General features: G+C 44.0%; 1 protein-coding gene across 1 annotated transcript in view; it reads left to right on the top strand.

Moving 5' to 3' along the window:
- map7d1a (MAP7 domain containing 1a) overlaps positions 1-19,863 on the top strand; it is a 73,769-nt gene that overhangs the window by 41,239 nt on the left and 12,667 nt on the right. Inside the window, exons 4-12 of the mRNA XM_024134893.2 lie at positions 4,531-4,599; positions 5,266-5,286; positions 9,214-9,377; positions 9,797-9,908; positions 12,397-12,501; positions 15,937-16,056; positions 16,482-16,621; positions 16,944-17,074; positions 18,399-18,664. Coding sequence (XP_023990661.2) covers positions 4,531-4,599; positions 5,266-5,286; positions 9,214-9,377; positions 9,797-9,908; positions 12,397-12,501; positions 15,937-16,056; positions 16,482-16,621; positions 16,944-17,074; positions 18,399-18,664 — 1,128 coding nt within the window. The remainder of the gene's footprint in view (positions 1-4,530; positions 4,600-5,265; positions 5,287-9,213; positions 9,378-9,796; positions 9,909-12,396; positions 12,502-15,936; positions 16,057-16,481; positions 16,622-16,943; positions 17,075-18,398; positions 18,665-19,863) is intronic.

Below are 19,863 nucleotides of genomic sequence, written 5' to 3' on the forward strand. Positions count from 1 at the left end.
TACTTGAGCAATTACCTCTGGCACTCATTGATGTCATCCGACCCCTCGGAAACAAAATGGTTCAGTCCAGATTATCCTGACCACAGGCTTTCAGTGCTGGGGGTAAATCCAATAGACCTGGTGCAGGGGGTTAGTTACAGAGCTTACAGCTCACAAGACAAAATCCATTAAGCTAGAATTGTTTGCAGTAGGTTATTAAGATTTGGCCACTGTTTTTTTGTTTGTTGTTGTTGTAATTTCTGATGTAATGTTGAGTGGAATGACCTAATGCTATTTGTGTGTAGCTCAGTTGAGTAGAGCATGGCACGCCAGGGTTGTGAGTTCGATTCCCACGGGGGAACAGTATGAAAATGTATGCACTCACTAATGTAAGTCGCTCTGGATAAAGAATGTTATTTGCTAATAGGCTAATTGCTAACAGGCTATAGCTATGCCTGCTTGCTAATCCCTCCGGTCTTAATATAAATTGGTGGAAATTAACCTGAACTGGGCATCACATTTCACAGAGTGATTGCCAGGGGGCGCATTTAGCCTAAGCTTTGACACGCTGTTGCAACCATCAACCACGTTTGTTTCCACAATGCCACTACTTGTCCTGGCCCAGCACTGTAGCACATGCAAAACACTAAGAAACGTGTTTGGGGGGTTTGTAACATAGTCCTTACTTCCTCTCTGCCCATTTTATTCTTTGCCCATTCATCTATTGATGTGGTCATGGTCTATTTAACTGTAGCGTGAGGTTGGCAGAGCTAAACCAAATTAGTTCTACTGACTAACTTCCCGAAATGATCACAGTAACACCAAATTAGAAATCTGGTTTTGGTGTGCCAGATCAGATACAGTCGATCAAGGAGCTTCATATTAGCGACGTTCTAATTGAACTGCAGGATCCCTCAGTAGATAACAGATCTCAGAATCAAGCTTTTGTAAAGTAAAATATATTGGTAAGCACTTTACTTAAAGCCTACAGGTATAATGCTTTATAACCTATCATAAGCCTTTGTAGTGTCTTTATGACAAGGGTAATAATGTTATGTCTCTGGAAGGTCTGTTGGAAGCATTTGAGCAGACCAATAAGTCAAAAACTTCTGAACAGCACATTCTAAAAGGGCTTCTGTCACTTCCTCTCCTTCAGGTTGCCTTCCTGCTCAGTCATGCAAGCTAACTTCTGTGTGTTTATCTTACCCGAGGGTAGGAGGAAAAGGAAAAGACGAGAAACAGTCTGCAGCTCTAATTAGCTCAATTTAAATGGCAAGGCATGTATTTGGAGCACTACTTCCATAATGGCCGCTTTAATAAACTTTGGCACATCTCGCCTGCGGGTCTGACAGCTCATGGCACTTGGCCACCGGCAGTCCGTTGCCTCCCTGGAGGTTTTCAAGAGATCATTAAAGGACCAGGGATTTTACTCTTCACTGACACTGTCAGGGGGCCCTGCTGCTTCAGTTCAGCCAACCACCACACACACACACACACACACACACCACACACACACACACACACACACACACACACACACACACACACACACACACACAGCTCCCCCAAACCCTCTCCATGGCACTTGTTAATTGTTGCTATGGAGAATTGGTTTTTACTGTACACTTTCTTGTGGATTTCCCCATGGACTAAAATACAGTGCCTTCAGAAAGAATTCACACTCCCTGTCTTTTTCCACATTTTTGTTGTGTTACAGCTTGAATTTAAAATGGATTTCAATTTAGAGTTTTTGTCACAGGCCTCCACACGATACCCCATAATGTCAAGTAGAATCATGTTTTTGAAATTTTAACAAAAATGTTTGAGTCAATAAGTATTCAACCCGGGCGGCAGCGTAGCCTAGTGGTTAGAGCGTCGGATTAGTAACCGAAAGCGTTGCAAGTTCGAATCCCCGAGCTGACAAGGTACAAATCTGTCGTTCTGCCCCTGAAACAAGGCAGTTAACCCACATTTCCTAGGCCGTCATTGAAAATAAGAATTTTGTTCTTAACTGACTTGCCTAGTTAAATAATAATAACCCCTTTCTTATGGCAAACCTAAATAAGTTTCAGGAGTAAATGTTATGACAACATCATCTCTGAACCACACACATACAATTTATCTGCAAGGTCCCTCATTCAAGCAGGGAATTTCAAACACAGATTCAACCACAAAGACCAGGGATGTTTTTCCAATGCCTCGCAAAGAAGGGCACCATAAAAAAGCAGACATTAGTATTCATTTGAGCAAGTTATTAATTACATTTGGATGGCGTATCAATACGCCCAGTCACTACAATGACAAAGGCATCCTTCCTAACTCAGTTGCCGGAGAGAGGAAGGAAACCTCTCAGGGATTTCACCATGAGGCAAAGGGTGACTTTAAAACAGTTTCAGAGTTTAATAGCTGTGATAGTGAGAAAAACTGAGGATGGATCAAACAAACACTGTAGTTACTCCACAATACTAACTAACCTAATTGACAGAGTGAAAAAGAAGGCCTGTACACAAAACAATAGCCTAAAAACACAAGGCAAAATCTACACTGGATTTGCTTTACCAAGAAAGACAGTGAATGTTCCTGAGTGGCCAAGTTACAGTTTTGACTTTAATCTGCTTGAAAATCTATGGTGAACTTGAAAATGGTTGTCTAGCATGAATCAACAGCCAATTTGATAGAGCTTGAAGAATTGTAAAAATTATTCTGGGCAAATATTGCACAATCCAGGTGTGCAAAGCTCTTAAGAGACTTACAAAGAAACACTCACAGATGTCATCGCCACCGAAGGTGATTCTAACCTGTATTGACTCAGGCGTGTGAATACTTATGTAAATGAGATATTTCTGTATTTCATTTTTCAAAGAATTTGCAAAATTTCTAAAAACATGTTTTCACCGTTGTCATTATGGGCTTTGTTGTGTAGATGGGTGAGGGGGGAAAAAATAAAAAAAAATAAAAAAAAATTGAATTCAGGCGGTAACGCAACAAAATATGGAATAATATGAATGCTTACTGAAGGCACTGTATAGCCAGAAAAACTATGCCCATCTTTGTCCAATGAGAGAAGTGGTCCATTTTAAAGGATACCCATTGGATATGCACGGACAACAGTTCCCTGTACATTCAACCCGTAACCCAGAACCAAATCCTGTGTGCGCTAGCTAGCTCCTTTGTCTTTACAGTCTGCCATGGACATCTATGGATCAAACTGCTCCTCTAATCCTTTCAAAAAGCCAAGTGAAACAGATGACAGAGAACCATATTGTTGAGATTTGAGGAGTGTGCTGCTAACAGTCCTGGAACCCAAACACGCTGCAGTGTTTCTGGGTCAGCTTGATTCTGTTTCTGTCTCGAGAGGCTCCTGTGGGTGACTCATCATGATGGTCAGGGCCTACAGACACAGACACAGACACTAGCGCTTTTTACAGCCCTATACATAATCAGACGTAGTGTCAAAGTGGGTCAGAGGAATTATAGGGAGGCCGCTGCTGTTCTGTCCTATCTGGCGGATTGTTTCAGCACTGGGATTATTGTGTTTTAATGTGTTACAATCCACTGAAGTATGAAGAAGAATTCAACTTGGCCAGTTAAATGCCGATCAATTGTCACGAAACGGTAGTAATTAGTGCTTGGCATTTGAGAATGACATCATAGCAATTACGGTATGGTGTTTCATCCAGGGAGCTGTTGCTTAGGTCACAATTATGCAATGAATCATATACAACATGATCGTCTAATTATATGAATCATTTTTTGATTATCATTCAAAAGCAATTGGGGTTAAATTGGTAATTGGTTATGGGTCGGTGGCAATGTTCCACATGGAATCCATACCAAACAACCCAGAAGGTGCGATAGAATTCCTGTAAGGTAGGACTATACTCCCAGGCATGAGTTAAGGTGCTCAGAGGAATGCAGACACCAGTGGGAAAAGATGAATCGACACTTTTTCCAGTCAGCACCAATCAGAGACTTTGAACACGTACAGCGACTTGCAAGACAGCTCTGCTTGAAGATCGAAGAGGACCTCTATAGAAACGGATTGTTCTGATATGCAATGTTTTTTTTTGTCTCGAAGTTGGCAAAGAACATCTCTCCCTTCCGAACGTGATTGTTTATTGTGTTATGCATTTCCTCATAAGCCACAACGGCTAAATTGAATGCTGGAAAGAACATTGTTGACTTGGCACAGTGAAAAATGAACCCGGTTTACAGCCATATCCTGTCTAGGTTTGGTTGCGTTACTTAACTGAATGCAATTACATGTTCACTCATGAATCCTTACCAGGACACTGTAGACAAGGTGTGCCATGGTGTGACTAACCACCAGTCCTAATCAGAGTGTTTTCCACATTGCTCATTCACATCTATTAGATACTAGGGTGGAGTCTCTATCTGGCTCTGGTAAAGTTGGCAGATTTGACTGCCAGCTTCCAGCGTTTTAATCGCTCTGCAGATGTGGGGCTGGATTGGGGCTCTTTTCTCTGTTGTACAATGACCTCTCACATTCACTTCCTCGCTCTTTCTCTCGTTCTCTCATTCTCACCCTAGACGCAGTGAAGTCAGAGGACAGACAGAAGCTGGCCAAGGAGCGGAGAGAGGAGAAGGCCAAATATCTGGGTAAGCTGAGATGGGGGTTGAGAGGAGGAAACTGTAYACAGGGAGAGGWTGCCCCCTAGTGTTGGGGGGTAAGKGGTGGTGSCAGATTTAGTTTTAGGTTATGTCTGCGTTGGCTTTGTTTTCAGGCCGACATATGGTGTGCACATGTATCACAGAAACATTTGGAAAAACGTTGAAGGAACGTCAAACCAACCTAGACTGTGGCTCAAGCTCAGGCTGAGCACTTCAATGAGAACRAAAACCAAGCCAATGATTTAGTATTTGGCTTTCAAGACACATAACAGTTTTCAATGTGCATGCTCCAAATAAATGTTCATGTGCATTTTATTAAAACAATAGCCTAGCTAACCCCTTTTTGTTTGAACTCACAAACGCTTTAACGATCCCCAGCTCTGAAYTTATATGTTTAACCCAACGTCAATTGATACAGACTCGTTTTCAATTGATTGTAGCATAAGTCAATGCCCTGCTTCAAGTTGCCTTAACAATTCTCTGGCTCTATTTCTTTTGTCAGTCAAGATGACTGCCTGTCATCCGCTTGAGTGTTTTTGTTTGTTTGTTTCACAAGCCACGCTGTCCTTGGCTTTAGTGACACCCTGGCGACGTGCACTGCTTTGCATGATTGACAGTTGCTCTTGTCTTCTCTTTCGCCCATCTCCCCTCCAGACAAGCTCGGCCAGATACAAGGTAAACCACACCCTATGTGTCCATGGTGGTAGTTGGTGGTGGTAATTCTCGTTGTCGTGACCTGCAGTTTTGACCTGTTACCTTGATTGATTTTAACAATTGTGTCTGTTTTTCGTCTCAATCTCTACAAAAAATATTTTGAATAAACTTTCTACATTACCATGGAAATGATTGCATCACAGTACCAGGCAGCCATTGTGAGTGTACCAATGAGTTTATCAGTCAAGTTGCCAGGGTTAGAGGATCCAAGCCCATTTTATTCATTCTATTTCTATGTGAGCTGCTGCTGCTGCAGGGAGGGGGGCGTTGCCTAGGCAACCGATGACTCATTTTCTACAACACCTTGCTTGTTTCAACAAAGAGCAACGTTGTAAATTGTCCACGTTACCGCATAAACGGACTCAACCTCATGAATGCTCGGCCGTCCGGTCTTCAGTCAGCTGTTCGTTCCACAAATTTGTATATATATATATTTATATTTTATATAGTTATGAGGGTTATTTTATTTTCATGACGGTCTTCATCCATAACCGTCGGTTACATGGTTATATGGTAATTGTACCAGCCCCACATTGTGTTGGTGCACATTTTTGTTCGTAGGACGTTAGCCTAGTGTCTACTTCCATCACATGTTTTCCTTCCATGTTGAGTCAATGATACAAACTAGGTGCTTCCACACAAGTGTTGTCCCTGAGTTAATTATGCATTATATCATCCCATCATGTATAAACATGGTGTGCAGGCCGTTTTTTTGGCATTATTTTGGCTACCATGGCTATGCCCCCATAGGATGACAATGTTCCCCTCCACAGGCACAAGTGGTCACTGAATGGTTTGATGAGCATGAAAACGATGTAAAACATATGCCATGGTCGTCTCAGTCATCAGATCTCAACCCAATTGGACACTTATGGGAGGTTCTGTATCTGTGCCTGAGACAGCGTTTTCCACCACCATCAACAAAACAACAAATTCTGGAATTTATTGTGGAAGAATGGTGTCGCATCCCTCCAATAGAGTTCCAGACACTTGTAGAATCTATGCCAAGGCGCATTGAAGCTGTTCTGGCCCATGATGGCTCAAGGCCCTATTAAGACACTTTATGTCGGTGTTTCCTTTATTTTGTCAGTTACCTGTATAATTATATAATTTATTATCACTCTATGCAGTTATTTTGCCATTTTATACAGGAATTATAAAGAGAGGATAGGAATCAAAAGTCACATCACCCTTGCTAATCGGCAAATGTGTTTATACTTAATCTCGGGATCCCAGATCCACATCTCACATTTCCTGGCCAGCTACTTCATTAGTAAACATTTATGTCAACAGTCTGTCATGAGAGACATGTTTTTACTATAAAGGTCATGTTCATTGTCCCATGTGTTCCATCCACAACTGGGAGTACAAAGCTGGAAGCTGCTTATGTAAATAACCTCATAGAAGTAACATATATGCCTTCTGTTAAATCCAGCCTTCCTCATCATAGTAAAGTATAGTAGATCTTGGATAAAATGGGTTATACCATCATGGATCAGTCTAATTGTCAGTCCACTGGGGTAGGAGGCCAGACAGAGGGTTTCTCCCGGACCTAATTCATTCAATCTATAACCTTGTGTTTGCAATCCCAGCTAGGAGGCAATCCCGGCTAACAAGGCCAGTCTTGTAAAGTATCAACAGCTGGAGTGTAATTGTGTCTTCTTCAAATGTAGGCTATAAAGTGCCATTTTTTTGTGTGTTTTTTTTCTCCCTCAAACGAGATCGGATTTTCTCCCTGAGTAATGCATGAAATGTTCACTAAGCCGCAAGAAGAGGCGTTTGGCCCTGTGACCGTATGAGTTGTCCGTTCTTRGCTCTCTGTAGAGTGTAATGCATACTTAATGTGGACAGGGAGKKCACGGGACTCAGTCAATGATTATTTAATGGCTCTAGCTGCTGCCTAGCAGACCAGGATGTTGAGTGTCAACGCAGGGAAGCATTAGGGGAGATGAAGGGAAGATCGTATTTAAGTCACATCCACAGGGGGAATGCAGTGCTGTTGATCTCTTCAATATACACACACACACACACACACACATACTTTTTAATTGGCTCAACTGCCACTACGCCATCCTATTCAAACCATGTCAAAGCTGATATCAGATCACATGGGGATGTTAGTAAATGACCGAAGATCAGTTATTATCTGAAAGTATCCATTTATCGCACAAAATAATTGTCTATTTGACACCGGCATTATAAAATATTCCCTATGTTTCTCCTACTCCTCGATGCTATGTGTGTTCTAGGTTAGCATGGCCGCTGTGCTGCTCCCTGGCAATGTGCCAAGATCTCATGTGGGCCTTGTCAGTGTCACACTCACACTGTCATCTATTTGACGTGTGAGGGCGGTGTGCAGTCTGTCATGCTCTCACTGTGACACGTCGCTGTGCCCTTTTGAGTCAGTGGAGCCGAGAGCTGTGTAAATCTCCATCTGTAGCCAGCCCTGACATGTAGCCTCTGTGGACACTGGAAGCCTCGCTTCTCCTTCCTCTTCCCTTCTCCCACACTCCCTCCATCTCACTCCCCATACGTCAGATTTCCACAAGGCTGAAAACCCGAGACAGTCTACACGCAGTTACCTCTACTGCTAGCCCTTGAAGCTTTGCCTCGACACTAGTTAATAATATGCCCTTGCCTTACTGGAGTTAAAGTACTGTTATTAAATGTTAATTACGTTGAACCGAAATGCACACTCACTGTAGCAGATAAGATGTGGGAACTCATGTTGTTAGTGCTGGGGCCCTCTGGTCTGCTGTGGCACGGTGCGATGGTGCTTYTTGAGCCTACTTCTCTCAAATAAAAGCACAGCTGTGMKCTTTGCGATAAATCTAAGCGTTTGCCTCCAATGTTGCCCCAGTATTCCCCTAACGTAATCGGATAACTGAAAAAATAACCAGTCGTTTTTGTTGCATCAAGTACCCCCCCCCCCCCCCCAAGAAGATGATCCTTCATGGGGGTTTATTCAATAAAGCCAAAAGATATAGTCGCTTATGTGCAAAGAGAGAGAAGCATGTGTGTCCCAAATGGCACTCTATTGCCTATTTAGTTGCCCTATTTCCCTCAGGGCTCTGGTCATAAAGTAGTGCACTATGCAGGGAATAAGATGCTATTTGAGATGCAAGAGGCAGTCATAGAGGTGGTGGCGTAATRCCACCTTTATAAGCCCTCTTTGAATGGCTCAGGGGGTGGGGACGCTTACCATATCAAAGTTTATTGTGCAGTTTATTGAAACCGGCGCGTGATGCGATTAACRTGGTAAAGTGTCAGTCCAGGGGTTACAGCCGAACCTTGCATAACGCTGCCTCTCTGGCACTCTGTGCAAAGTATAGTAATTCAATKTATATCTGAGGGATAGTGGAATTTCCCTGTTGAAAAGAAACACTGCTTCACACACCCACATTTTGTGGCATTTGATATTTTAAAGCACAGTCAACATCAGAGTGAAGAGGCATTTGTGTTTTATTTAAAAGTACTTMAAATACTATTTACCATAGATTTGCTTTTGGAAGAAGTACAGTTTTTTTTATTGAAACAGATTAAAACACAAGGGACTCCATTTTTGTGTCCATAGCAAAACAACATTCAAATGTTRGTCAACATCTAACAATGTAACAGGGCTCTGCCTATCATCTGCAAGGGTGTTGTATTCAAAGAGACAATAGAAGATTCTCAAATAAGTGGGACAGGAAGAGAGAGAATGCTCCCGCAGGTGGCTTTCACTTGTCCAGTCATTTCCAATCAGTGTTTGCCTCAAGGAAGGGAGAAATGAAGGACGCACTTTTGAAATATTTGAACAGGGCCTCAACGAGAGAGAGAGAGAGTTCTCTCTTGATCCCAATTTTGTTATCTTGCCTCTCTAACCCTCCTGATTTGGTTCTCCCGTAGCGGCGAAGAAGTCCCAATGGCTGGAGAAAGAGGAAAAGGCTCGGCAGCTGAGGGAGAGCCAGCTGGACGAGCGGCGCAGGAAGCTGGAGGAGCAGCGGATCAAGACAGAGAAGCGTCGCGCTGCCCTGGAGGAGAGGCAGAAACAGCAACTAGAGAAGAACAAGGTGGGTTGTGAGGGAGAAGGGTGAAGTACCCTTAGACGCTAATCTTAGGTCAGGTTAGTATTGGGGGTTAGTAGGTCAGGTTAGTATTGGGGGAGGTGCAGCTGATCCTAGATCTGTACCTAGGGGAAACTTCACCCCAGAACGGGTGGTAACACTCCTCACAGCAAGCCAATATTAGAGCCCTGATGATCGTGGGTTCAATCCCCACGTCCACCTTTCCTGCTTTCCCTTCTACTAACCTGTCTCCCCCATCTATTTCCACACTGTCTCAATGAAGGTCAGAAAAATACTAAAGGAGTGGTGGAATTCCACCCGCCTTAACCATACAAGAGAATAAGGTGGGTGGGTAGCAAGAAGAGAATGAGTCAGAGAATCATTAATTAGTGCTAACCTAGTATTTCTCCATGTTTGGTATGAAGGAGCGGTATGAGGCTGCCCTCCAGCGGTCCACTAAGAAGACCTGGGCTGAGATCCGTCAGCAGAGATTGTCCTGGGCCGGAGGCCTCAGCCACAACTCCAGCCAGAGAGAAAGTGAGTACCTACCGCTGAAACAGGAACCCAGAACCCACCGAGCCAGACACTGCYGAAGCCTCTCCTTCCTTCAAAGACAACTGCCTCACCTATACACATTTGACACTATCTTGCCGAGCCGAACGACTGTTGATGGCTTGGATCATTTCTTTTCACATGGTCCTTCCCAGCACAGTTCCAGCGACTATGGTGGATGCGTTACCAGGCCAGTGCAGTACAGCTCGTTTTGGCTCGCTTCAGTAGTGTGAAAAAGGGTACTACTGTGCAGACATTCACATTCTACCGAGCCATATTTTCACAGGCTTACGGTTGTTTTGCACTTCAAGTAAACCATAAATTAGGTCACACACACACACACACACACACACACACACACACACACACACACACACACACATACACACACGACAGGTGGGTTGATGTCCCTATCAGCTCTTGCTGGGATGTGCTACACTACAGCAGTCTAATTTCCCTGTAGACGGAGGGAACATTGGCTTCATTCCGCAAGGAAATAGCTGGGTAATGACAAGGCTGAGGTGAATATGAGATGTCCAGGCATGTTTGAGGTGTATATGTGTGGTGTGTGGGGGGGGGGGGGGGGGCTGTGATGGTGTCAGATATGTAGTGATGCCCTGCGAGTCACAAACAATTCTGACCAATGTTTTCCCGGTCTGCGTTTGTGCGACATACTCAAAAGTCATGTTTCTGTAGGGTCTCTGGTGATTCAACAGTGTACCATTTAAAAAATATATATATATTTTATATTATTCATATTTTATTGAAAGGAATGAAGGGGAGAGAGCTAGAATGAATATAAGTAGCGTGAAGGGTTCGACTGGGATTCGAACCCACGTTAGCAGGGTTACATACTGTATGTGCACAACCAACCTCAGGCACATAGTGTAGGCTACTGCRTGACTGGATGTTTCATTCAGGGTCGTTAGCCCCTAGATACAGATAAAGTATTGGTTCTTCAATGTGTATGCTGGTACTTTAGAGCCTGCAGTAAGCGGGGCTTTATCAGTCATCAACACACATCAGAATAGTGGTTCATTCATGTTTCGCTAGCATTGATTCACGTAGCCAAATACCCCTTCAGGTCAAATGGAGTCGGTAACAGCAATGCACTTGGCAAGAGGTGTATGAAGCAGGGATGTCTCTCTCTTTCGCTCTCTCTCTCTCTCTTCCTGCTGTTCTCTACCTTTGCCAACTCTTATGGTCACACTGAACATAGACGTTGGCAAGACAGCCAAACAAATCTGGGACCAGACTACGTACTATATGAGCCATGAGTAATGGCAAATGTTGACCGCCAAATCAACCTGCCCCCCCCCCCCAGCCTCCTCTTTCAGACCCAGTGCTGACGAAGACCGAAAGGTAGGAAAAAAAAGAGGGAAAGACTGAACCGTGACAAGCGTTAACAAACAGGATACAGTGGACTACTGAGGATMCAATAGAGTTATTTAAGAAGAGGCAGCAGAGTGCTCTATTGGCCTGCAGAAAAAAGACCTCTCCCTGCCCATCTCCAACAACAACAGACCCATATCTGACAAGGGACATTTAGGACAGAGACAGAGACATCCAATTCCCCCATTAACATTAGACTGTACTGTCATATGTCTAGTGGCATTTAATGAAGGGCACAATGTTCACTCGATTAGTCTCCATTAAAGGGTCTGGGGGGATGGTGTTTAATCAGTGGGTTGTCTCAGTAGTTCCCTCCACTAGGTGTCAGTTGTGTTACATGTGTGTCAGTTGTGTTACATGCGTGTCAGTTGTGTTGACTGACATTGGTATTTGTTTGTGTAGTACAACATGTTGTGGTAACAAAACTGTTACTACACTGTTACTACTTTGTGTACGGCAGGGCTCAGGTTGGCACAAAGATGGGACGTGTACTCTTTTACATTCTAGTCATGTCATCGCAGGTTAGACATATGTGTTCACAGGCCATTGATAGTCAGTCGTTTTCAGTGTTTTGGTGTCACTCTTTCACAAACAGTCAAGTGTATCCATTTTGAATATCAACACCTAACTGAATGACGCACGACCCAGTAGACTCAACACAATATTTCTTTAAATATATTTTTTTAGTGCGTAKAAAAAGCTGCRTTATTTCCCTCTACCATCAATTGTCTGTTTTCAGATTGTAATTGATTTTTGGTGGAGGCTCCTCGAAGTATACTTTGACATGACACATTGACAGTTAGAATTTCTATTCTGTTTCCCGTCATCTCCATGTGGAAAGGAATGTAAAATAACACTGTCAGATGAGAAACGTTCAACACAGAGATTTTATTATTTTGTTTCTTTATTGAATCARAAATAGTTGCYCTCTGGAAATACACCGTTTTGGTATTTGGATGTTTGCTGTATGTATGCGTGTGTGGGGGGATTGATATCACCGTGACACACCCTGGAGGCCTCCCTCCCCTGTGTGAAACAGTGTGACCCACCATCTCTGTGGACTACTCTCTTGGCTTCGCAGGCAGATGCTCGGTGTCGGCGGTCAACCTGCCCAAACACGTGGACTCGGTTATAAACAAGAGACTCTCCAAGTCCTCCGCCACCCTCTGGAACTCCCCCAACAGAAGTAAGACACGTCAGGCCCCCTTTTCCGGGAACGCCCACTTTTCATATCCGTTCCCTCACATGATTTTATTTTTTTCTCCACCGTTTTTTTTCTCCCCACTGTCTCCAATCCAATCGCTTGTCTGTGTTCGATGGTTGATTACCRAATCATTTTCACCTAACAAATTCAAATCCACCCTTGTTTTTTTTCTTCTGTGGTTCATGGGTTATGGTTTTTCTCCCTCCCTCTGCATTTTGTTCAGTCCCTGCATTTATATACTTCATACTTTGGTGTGAATATATGGGTTCATTTACGCTGTCTTCATATTTTTTGTCCCACATTTTTGGTGTTCTTGGTTTATTCATTTGCTGGTGATGGTCATTTCGTGCTCTTTGGTTTGTGTGTCAGTCAATGTTTTTTCACTCACTGAAAAGTCTTGGTCAATGTCTTGAATGGTGACGGTGATGTCTTGAATGGTGACGGTGATGTCTTGAATGGTGACGGGGATGCTTGAATGGTACCGTGATGTCTTGAATGTCGGTGATGTCTTGAATGGTGACGGTGATGTCTTGAATTGTGTCGGTGATGTCTTGAATGTGACGGTATGTCTTGAATGGTGACGTGTTGTCTAGGAATGGTGACGTGTTGTCTTGAGATGGTGACGGTGTTGTCTTGAATGGTGCGGTGTTGTCTTGAATGGTGGATGTGTCTTGAATGGTGAGGTGTTGTCTTGAATGGTGATGTCTTGAATGTGATGGTGATGTCTTGAATGGTGATTCTTGAATGGTGACTTAATGGGATGGGGTCGATGTCTTGAATGGTGACGGACCGATGTCTTGAATGGTGACGGCATGTCTTGAATGGTGACGCGGTGTCTTGAATGTGACGCGTGTCTTGAATGGTGACGGTGATGTCTTGAATGGTGACGGTGATGTCTTGAATGGTGACGGTGATGTCTTGAATGGTGATGGTGATGATGATGATGAATGGGTTTTCAGGCCTATGCTATCCCGAAGTAAATACACTGTACTTTGCGGAACAGTGTTTCAGTGCACCTAGAACACCACTGCAGGTGCAGGGTTCTTTCAGAAGTGCCTGTCTAAATAGGTCACATAGGAACTTTAGTGTTTAAAATTAAAAAGTCGGCCACTAAAGGATGAGTCAGCGTTTTAAGAGAAAATTCTGAAAACTCCACAGGAACACCTGTGATGSTTGAAAATAGATTAAGGTGACTCTGCTGAAAGCGTAACCCTCTCCMTCTTTTCCTCTCCTTCTCTCCCTCTCTCCACCTACCCTATCTTTCACTCTCGCCTCTCTCGTCTCTCTCGTCGTCCTCTCTCTCGTCTCTTCCTCTCTGTCTCTGCTCCTCTTCTTTCTCCTCTACCCCCTGTTCTTTTGTCTCACTCATTGTCTATCAAAAGCTCACTCTCCTCTCTTTTTTATTTCAGTCTCTCTCTCGCACACTTTCTCTCTCTCTCTATTTCCCTCTCTCTCTATTTCCCTCTCTGCTGGATAACCTTATTGTCCTTCAGGGCAGGTTTAATAGGGAAGTGGGACGTGATTTAGTGTACCGTATAAAAGACCCAGAGCAAACCTCTGCGGTGGACTTCTTTCGTCTCTCTCTTCCCTCTCCTCTCTCTCCTCCCTCGTCTTTCAATGTCAATGTTCTGAACTGCTGCCTCCATAGCCAGAGGTTTTTGCTAACTCTGGCGGTGCTTACTTTATACTGCTCTGGTATATAGGTTGTGATCTTCCTCCCTCTSATGTTATTATGCGTCTGGAAGTTTTCCAGGTCTAATATGGAACCCACCATTTCCTCATAGAGCATAAGAATGGGGYGTAGGCCTGGGTTGGTTTGAGGCTTTATTTGGTGTGAATGTTTACTAGAGACATAAGGGTTTATGCGGGTGAGATATTGTCTTATTTGATCTGTCATTATAATATATAACGTAGGAAAGCTAACTGAGCAAAGCTTAGCTCGTTGTCGATATTCCATATTAAAAAAAAGGAGAAGCAAAAGGCCTTTCTGTGACACTGTGATGACAATGCGATATTGGATCATTATATTTGAGTCATTTACTAAAATGGGGTTKCAATAGTTATCGAACAGTTAGTGGGTATAAGGTGCATATTAAAACTGTTTGAACACTGACGTCRTCTGACGTAGCGAGACAGAAGTGGGGATATTCACRGTGGCTCTAAGAGGYAAACCGGCTTTGAAAATGAAGCTGGTTTGCCCAACCTGTTAGTGATCCCTTCGCRCGCCAATTCCTTTAGCGGGATCGATTTGACAACATCCATTGAAGTTGCAGAGCGCCAAATTCRAACTACAGAAATATCAATATTCAAGATAACCGAAAATATAAGTGTAATACATCAAAATAAAGCTTAACTTCTTGTTAATCCAGTCGCAGTGTCAGATTTCAAAAAGGCTTTACGGCAAAAGTAGACCATGCGATTATCTGAGGACAGCGCCCCGTATACAAATACATGAGAAAAAAAAATCAACCAGGCAGGTGGCGATACAAAAGTCAGAAATAACGATATAATTCATGCCTTACCTTTGAAGATCTTTTTCTGTTGGCACTCCAAAATGTTCCAGAAACATCACAAATGGTCCTTATGTTCGATAATGTCCTTCTTGATATCCCCAAAATGTCAATTTATTTGGCGCGTTTGATTCAGAAATACACCRGTTCCAACACTGCCCAACATGACTACAAAGTATCTAATAAGTTACCTGTAAACTTGGTCCAAACATTTCAAACAATGTTCCTAATCCAACCTAAGGTATCCTAAAACGTAAATAATCAATACAATTTAAGACGGGATATACTGTGTTCAATACCGGATAAAAACAACGTGAAGCGCGTTCCAGTTCACGCGCACCAAACAGTAGAGTCCACTTGGCTTGACACTTACAAAGAACAGACCTACTTCTTCATATCTCAAAAGAAAAACATCAACCAATTTCTAAAGACTGTTGACATCTAGTGGAAGCCATAGGAACTGCAACCAGGTTCCTATTTAATAGGGCTATTCAATAGAAAACCAATGGGAAATACTATGACCTCAATTTTTTTACCCCTGGATGGTTTGTCCTCGGGGTTTTGCCTGCCAAATCAGTTCTGTTATACTCACAGACATTATTTTAACAGTTCTAGAAACTTTAGAGTGTTTTCTATCCACATCTACCAATTATATGCATATCCTAGCTTCTGGGCCTKAGGAACAGGCAGTTTACTTTGGGCACGSTTTTCATCCGGACGTGAAAATACTGCCCCCTATCCCTAAGAAGTTGATGTCATCTGACGTAGCGAGACAGAAGTGGAGATATTCACGGTGGCTCTAAGAGGCAAAAAATGAAGCTGAAAATGAAGCTGGTTTGCCCCTTAAGGCCAGCATAGGACTTTGAATATATGTGATAAAATTGGTYGTGTTTGTCCCCTCCMGCAGCCCGTAGCCTCCAGCTGAGCCCRTGGGAGAGCAGCATTGTGGACCGACTGATGACGCCCACCCTGTCCTTTCTGGCCCGAAGCCGCAGCGTCGCCAGCGTGCTCAGCAACGGTAAAGGCCGTAAGTAGTTATCACACTCCCACTGTGATAGATGAGACCTGCTATTGGCGGGGTTGTTTATCATTTAGAACAGCATTCGTCCAACCACCCCTCTTGGCCCCCGGCACTTCCATGTATTTGATCATTTGTTCCAGTCAGAGCTAGCACATCTGATTCCACTTGTCAACTAATCATCAAACCCTTGAATGAGCTTATRAACTACAATAATTCTGGAAATGACACAATTGTGAAACGTTTGAGGGGCACCGGCGAGAGGTTTGAGAAACACTGATGTAGGGTATGTGAAGTGATGTGTGGCAATGAATAGCTTTGTTGCATGGGCTCTGCTTGTGTTTTTAGAGATGGGTGTCGTATTTATTTCTCTTCCTTCCTTCTCTCGATCTCTCGCCTGCTCTCTATGTGCCTCTCCATCCCGTCCCCTCCAGAGTCGCCCCTATGCCCTCGTTCGGCCTCGGCCAGCCCGCTGACGCTGTGTGCCCACCGGCCTCACCACCGCTGCTCCGACCGCTGGAGGGTGACGTCCAGCACGCCCGACATCACCCAGCGCCGACGCGACTCCACGCCGGTACGTCAACCATCCTTTTTTCTTTCCTTTCGTATTTTTCAATTTCATTTACTGGATAGAGAGGAGAGTAGATAGAGATACAAATCGAAAGAGGGTCATAGACAGTGAAGGGCACAGACAGACCGGACTTGACCCCTGTCGCCTGCAGGCCTGCATGGTCCGAAACCTGGAGCGCCGACTACTACCATCCCTTACCGTTTATACACAATAGAACACCGTTTGGCACTTTGAATGAGCTAGAATGTACTGTGTATCTTTTGGTTTTGAGAGAGAGATGTTTTTATCCACATTTATACCTTTCTGATGGTTTGTCTCTCTGCAGATAGAGAAGAAAAAGAAAGAGAAGAAGGACAAGGAGCGGGAGAACGAGAAGGAGAAGAGTGCTCTCAGCAAAGACAAGGTGCTGAAGAAGAGACAGTCCTTACCCAGCATGAGGCACAGACCGGACCCCAGGTAACCTGGTCTCACACGGATCTACTGGATCTGCCTTTGGCACAGTACAGCACTAAACACCCTTTACACACTACTGAGCCGAACCAAGCCAAGCCCAGCTGTACTGTATTGGCCTGGTTACACATCCACCATAGTTGTTGAAAACTTGCAGGAAAGGACCATGTTTAAAGAACATATACAAGCCAGCACAGCATATGTAGATTGGGTCGACATTATAGTGTGAAAAGGGTATAAGACTAAAATTAGAGCTTAGAGTGTTTGCTAAGGTTAGGGATACAGTAAGAGACAAAGATAACCATGACTGTGAGTGCAGATGGTAAAACCAGCGTGTCTGTGTGTTTAAGTGAACTCAGGATAAGACTGAAAGGCATGAGGCCTCTGAGCCAAAGGATATTTATCCAGCGCGTTAATCATAGCCGGCCGCGGGACATGGCAATGGATGGGGCTCACTGACAGATGGAGGAGAGAGAGAGTGAGAAGAGACGAGAGAGAGAGAGAGAGAGCGAAGAGAGAGATGAGGACGAGAGAGACGAGAGAGAGGAAGAGGAGAGAGAGAGAGAATAAACGATACAGATCCATGAGATCTTCGAGGCACTTTCTGAGGATAGAGAGAAGAGAGAGAGAGACGAAGAGAGAGAGAGAGAGAAGAGAGAGAAGAGAGAGAGAGAGATGAAGAGAGAGCAGAAGAGAGAGAGAGAGAGAGAGAGAGAGAGAGAGAGAGAGAGAGAGAGAGATGTTTATTTCACTTTTGTATATTATCTACTTCACTTGCTTTAGCAATGTTAACGTGTTTCCCATGACAATAAAGCCCTTTGGAATGAATTGTGAGAGAGATGAGAATGCCAGATGCCTTAAGGAAGAGAAGTACACACACACACCACTCTGGTATAATGGGACTTTCCCCTCCGAGCGGCGACTATTACACTGTCTACTGCTGAGAAACCATTCCATAATGCTCTGTCACAGACCACACAATGTTACACGTGTTAGGTTGTGTCGTGTCTGACCCTGCTACCTGGTGAGGTCATGTTTATTGACTGCTGTCTGAGACTTGAGGCTAGGGAGGCACATATGTAACAGAAACAGTTTTAATAGTATTACTTCAGTGGAGGTATTAGTGGTAGTCTCCTTGCTTGATTGTGTATAGAGATGGACTATTTTTTCATCCCTAGGGCTGGATATGACTAAATGTTCGACTAAACTTTACTTAACCGTTGTTTGCTTATTATTATTTACATATTTCTAATGATTTCTAATGATTTGTCGGACATACTGTGTGTATTCATGTTTTACATAATAGCTCTCTTACCCTCCCTCCCTCCAGTCCTAGTCCCTTATCCAGACAGCGGGCTGCCTCACCCGCCACTACTCCTAGAGCAAGACCTTCCTCCTCCTCTCCCAGCCCCGCTGCCTCCCCCAAACCCCCCTCTTCAGCCCGGGCTAGCCCCTCCACCCCCAAGGCCCGGCCCAAGAGGGCTAGGACCCCGGCCCGGGTGGACCACGGGCGCACCTCCTCCCCCGTTCCCCTGGAGAGGGCCAGGGAGACCCGCGGCCGTAGGTCAGCCACGCCCGAGGAGCCCAAAGGCAAGAGTGAGTATGCAGTAGGTAGTTAATACCCCCAGGTGGAGGGTTATATGTGTAAGTAAAGTGTACTCCTCTTACAGGGATCACAACTGTGCAGCATCATTTTAAAGGGCTTAATCAGCGTAACCACATTCCCTTTAAGTGGGGGGGGGGTGTATTGTTTATGTTGTTGGAATGAGTTCAGTTGTAACACTAGACGCGTAACTCTTGGCGAGCGTGAGACACTCCTTTTCATTTCAATGAAAYACGGGCGTAGGCAGTGCGGTTCGCGACAGGCTTGCGCTGCTCAGTGTCAAATGACTCTCTGGTTCTATTTTCATGATTTCTAAGTAGCTCACTTGATAATGTGGTTCGCCCTCTGCTCGCGTTGGTCTTAAGTTAAGCTTCCAGTGTAGCAGGGAAACAGCCCACTGCTTCTGTAGTTCCTGTGTTATATCACATTTTAAGCCAGTTAAATTTACATTGACATTAAGCTCTGTGAATGGAAGTCCTGTCTTCAGTCTAGTTATGGTGTGGTTTGTAATGGTTTTGAAAAATGGTTTGAAAAATATGGACTCACTCACCCTAGATCATTTAGAATCTGGTATATTTTATATGCACTTGGCACACAAGCCGTGAGAACACTATATACCCATATAATTCGGTACCTTTTCATTTCCCCCTGACACAAGTTGGATTTTAGTGTGTCTGTTTTCTATAGGACCTGCCACGGCTGATTCATACTTTGCTTCCTCAGTTCTTTGCGGTTTGGCTCAGTTGTTCCTATGGCTGAGAAGAGTGAACTTGGAACTCAAACTTGAAAAAGTGAATGCGTGCGCGCGTACGTGCGTGCGTGTCAGTGCACTGTAGCGCCGGCCCAGCCACAGGATGATTACCGTCGTGGTTAATTAGGCACGCCGACAATGCCAGCTTCTCTGTCTTTCTCTCCTTCACACACAGCGAGGAACAGCAGGAGGGTGCTAATTACTGGAAAAATGCTATAATTACAAGTTTACAGAATCCAAAAATGTATGTTTCCATACTTTGCCACTGTTTGAATTAATAACATCACAGCGTGTCTCACGTCAACCAAGAGGAATCTAGACCAGAGGTCTAGTGTACTTGTCTTAATGTAATTTCACAGTTTTATCAGTGTTTCAGCTTAAAGAAGATGATAGTGTGAACAGTGATTTGTCTTTAGAAAATTCTTATTGTATTTTCCCATT

This window comes from Salvelinus sp. IW2-2015, linkage group LG35 (genome assembly GCF_002910315.2).
Source record: "Salvelinus sp. IW2-2015 linkage group LG35, ASM291031v2, whole genome shotgun sequence".
Lineage (NCBI taxonomy): Eukaryota > Metazoa > Chordata > Actinopteri > Salmoniformes > Salmonidae > Salvelinus > Salvelinus sp. IW2-2015.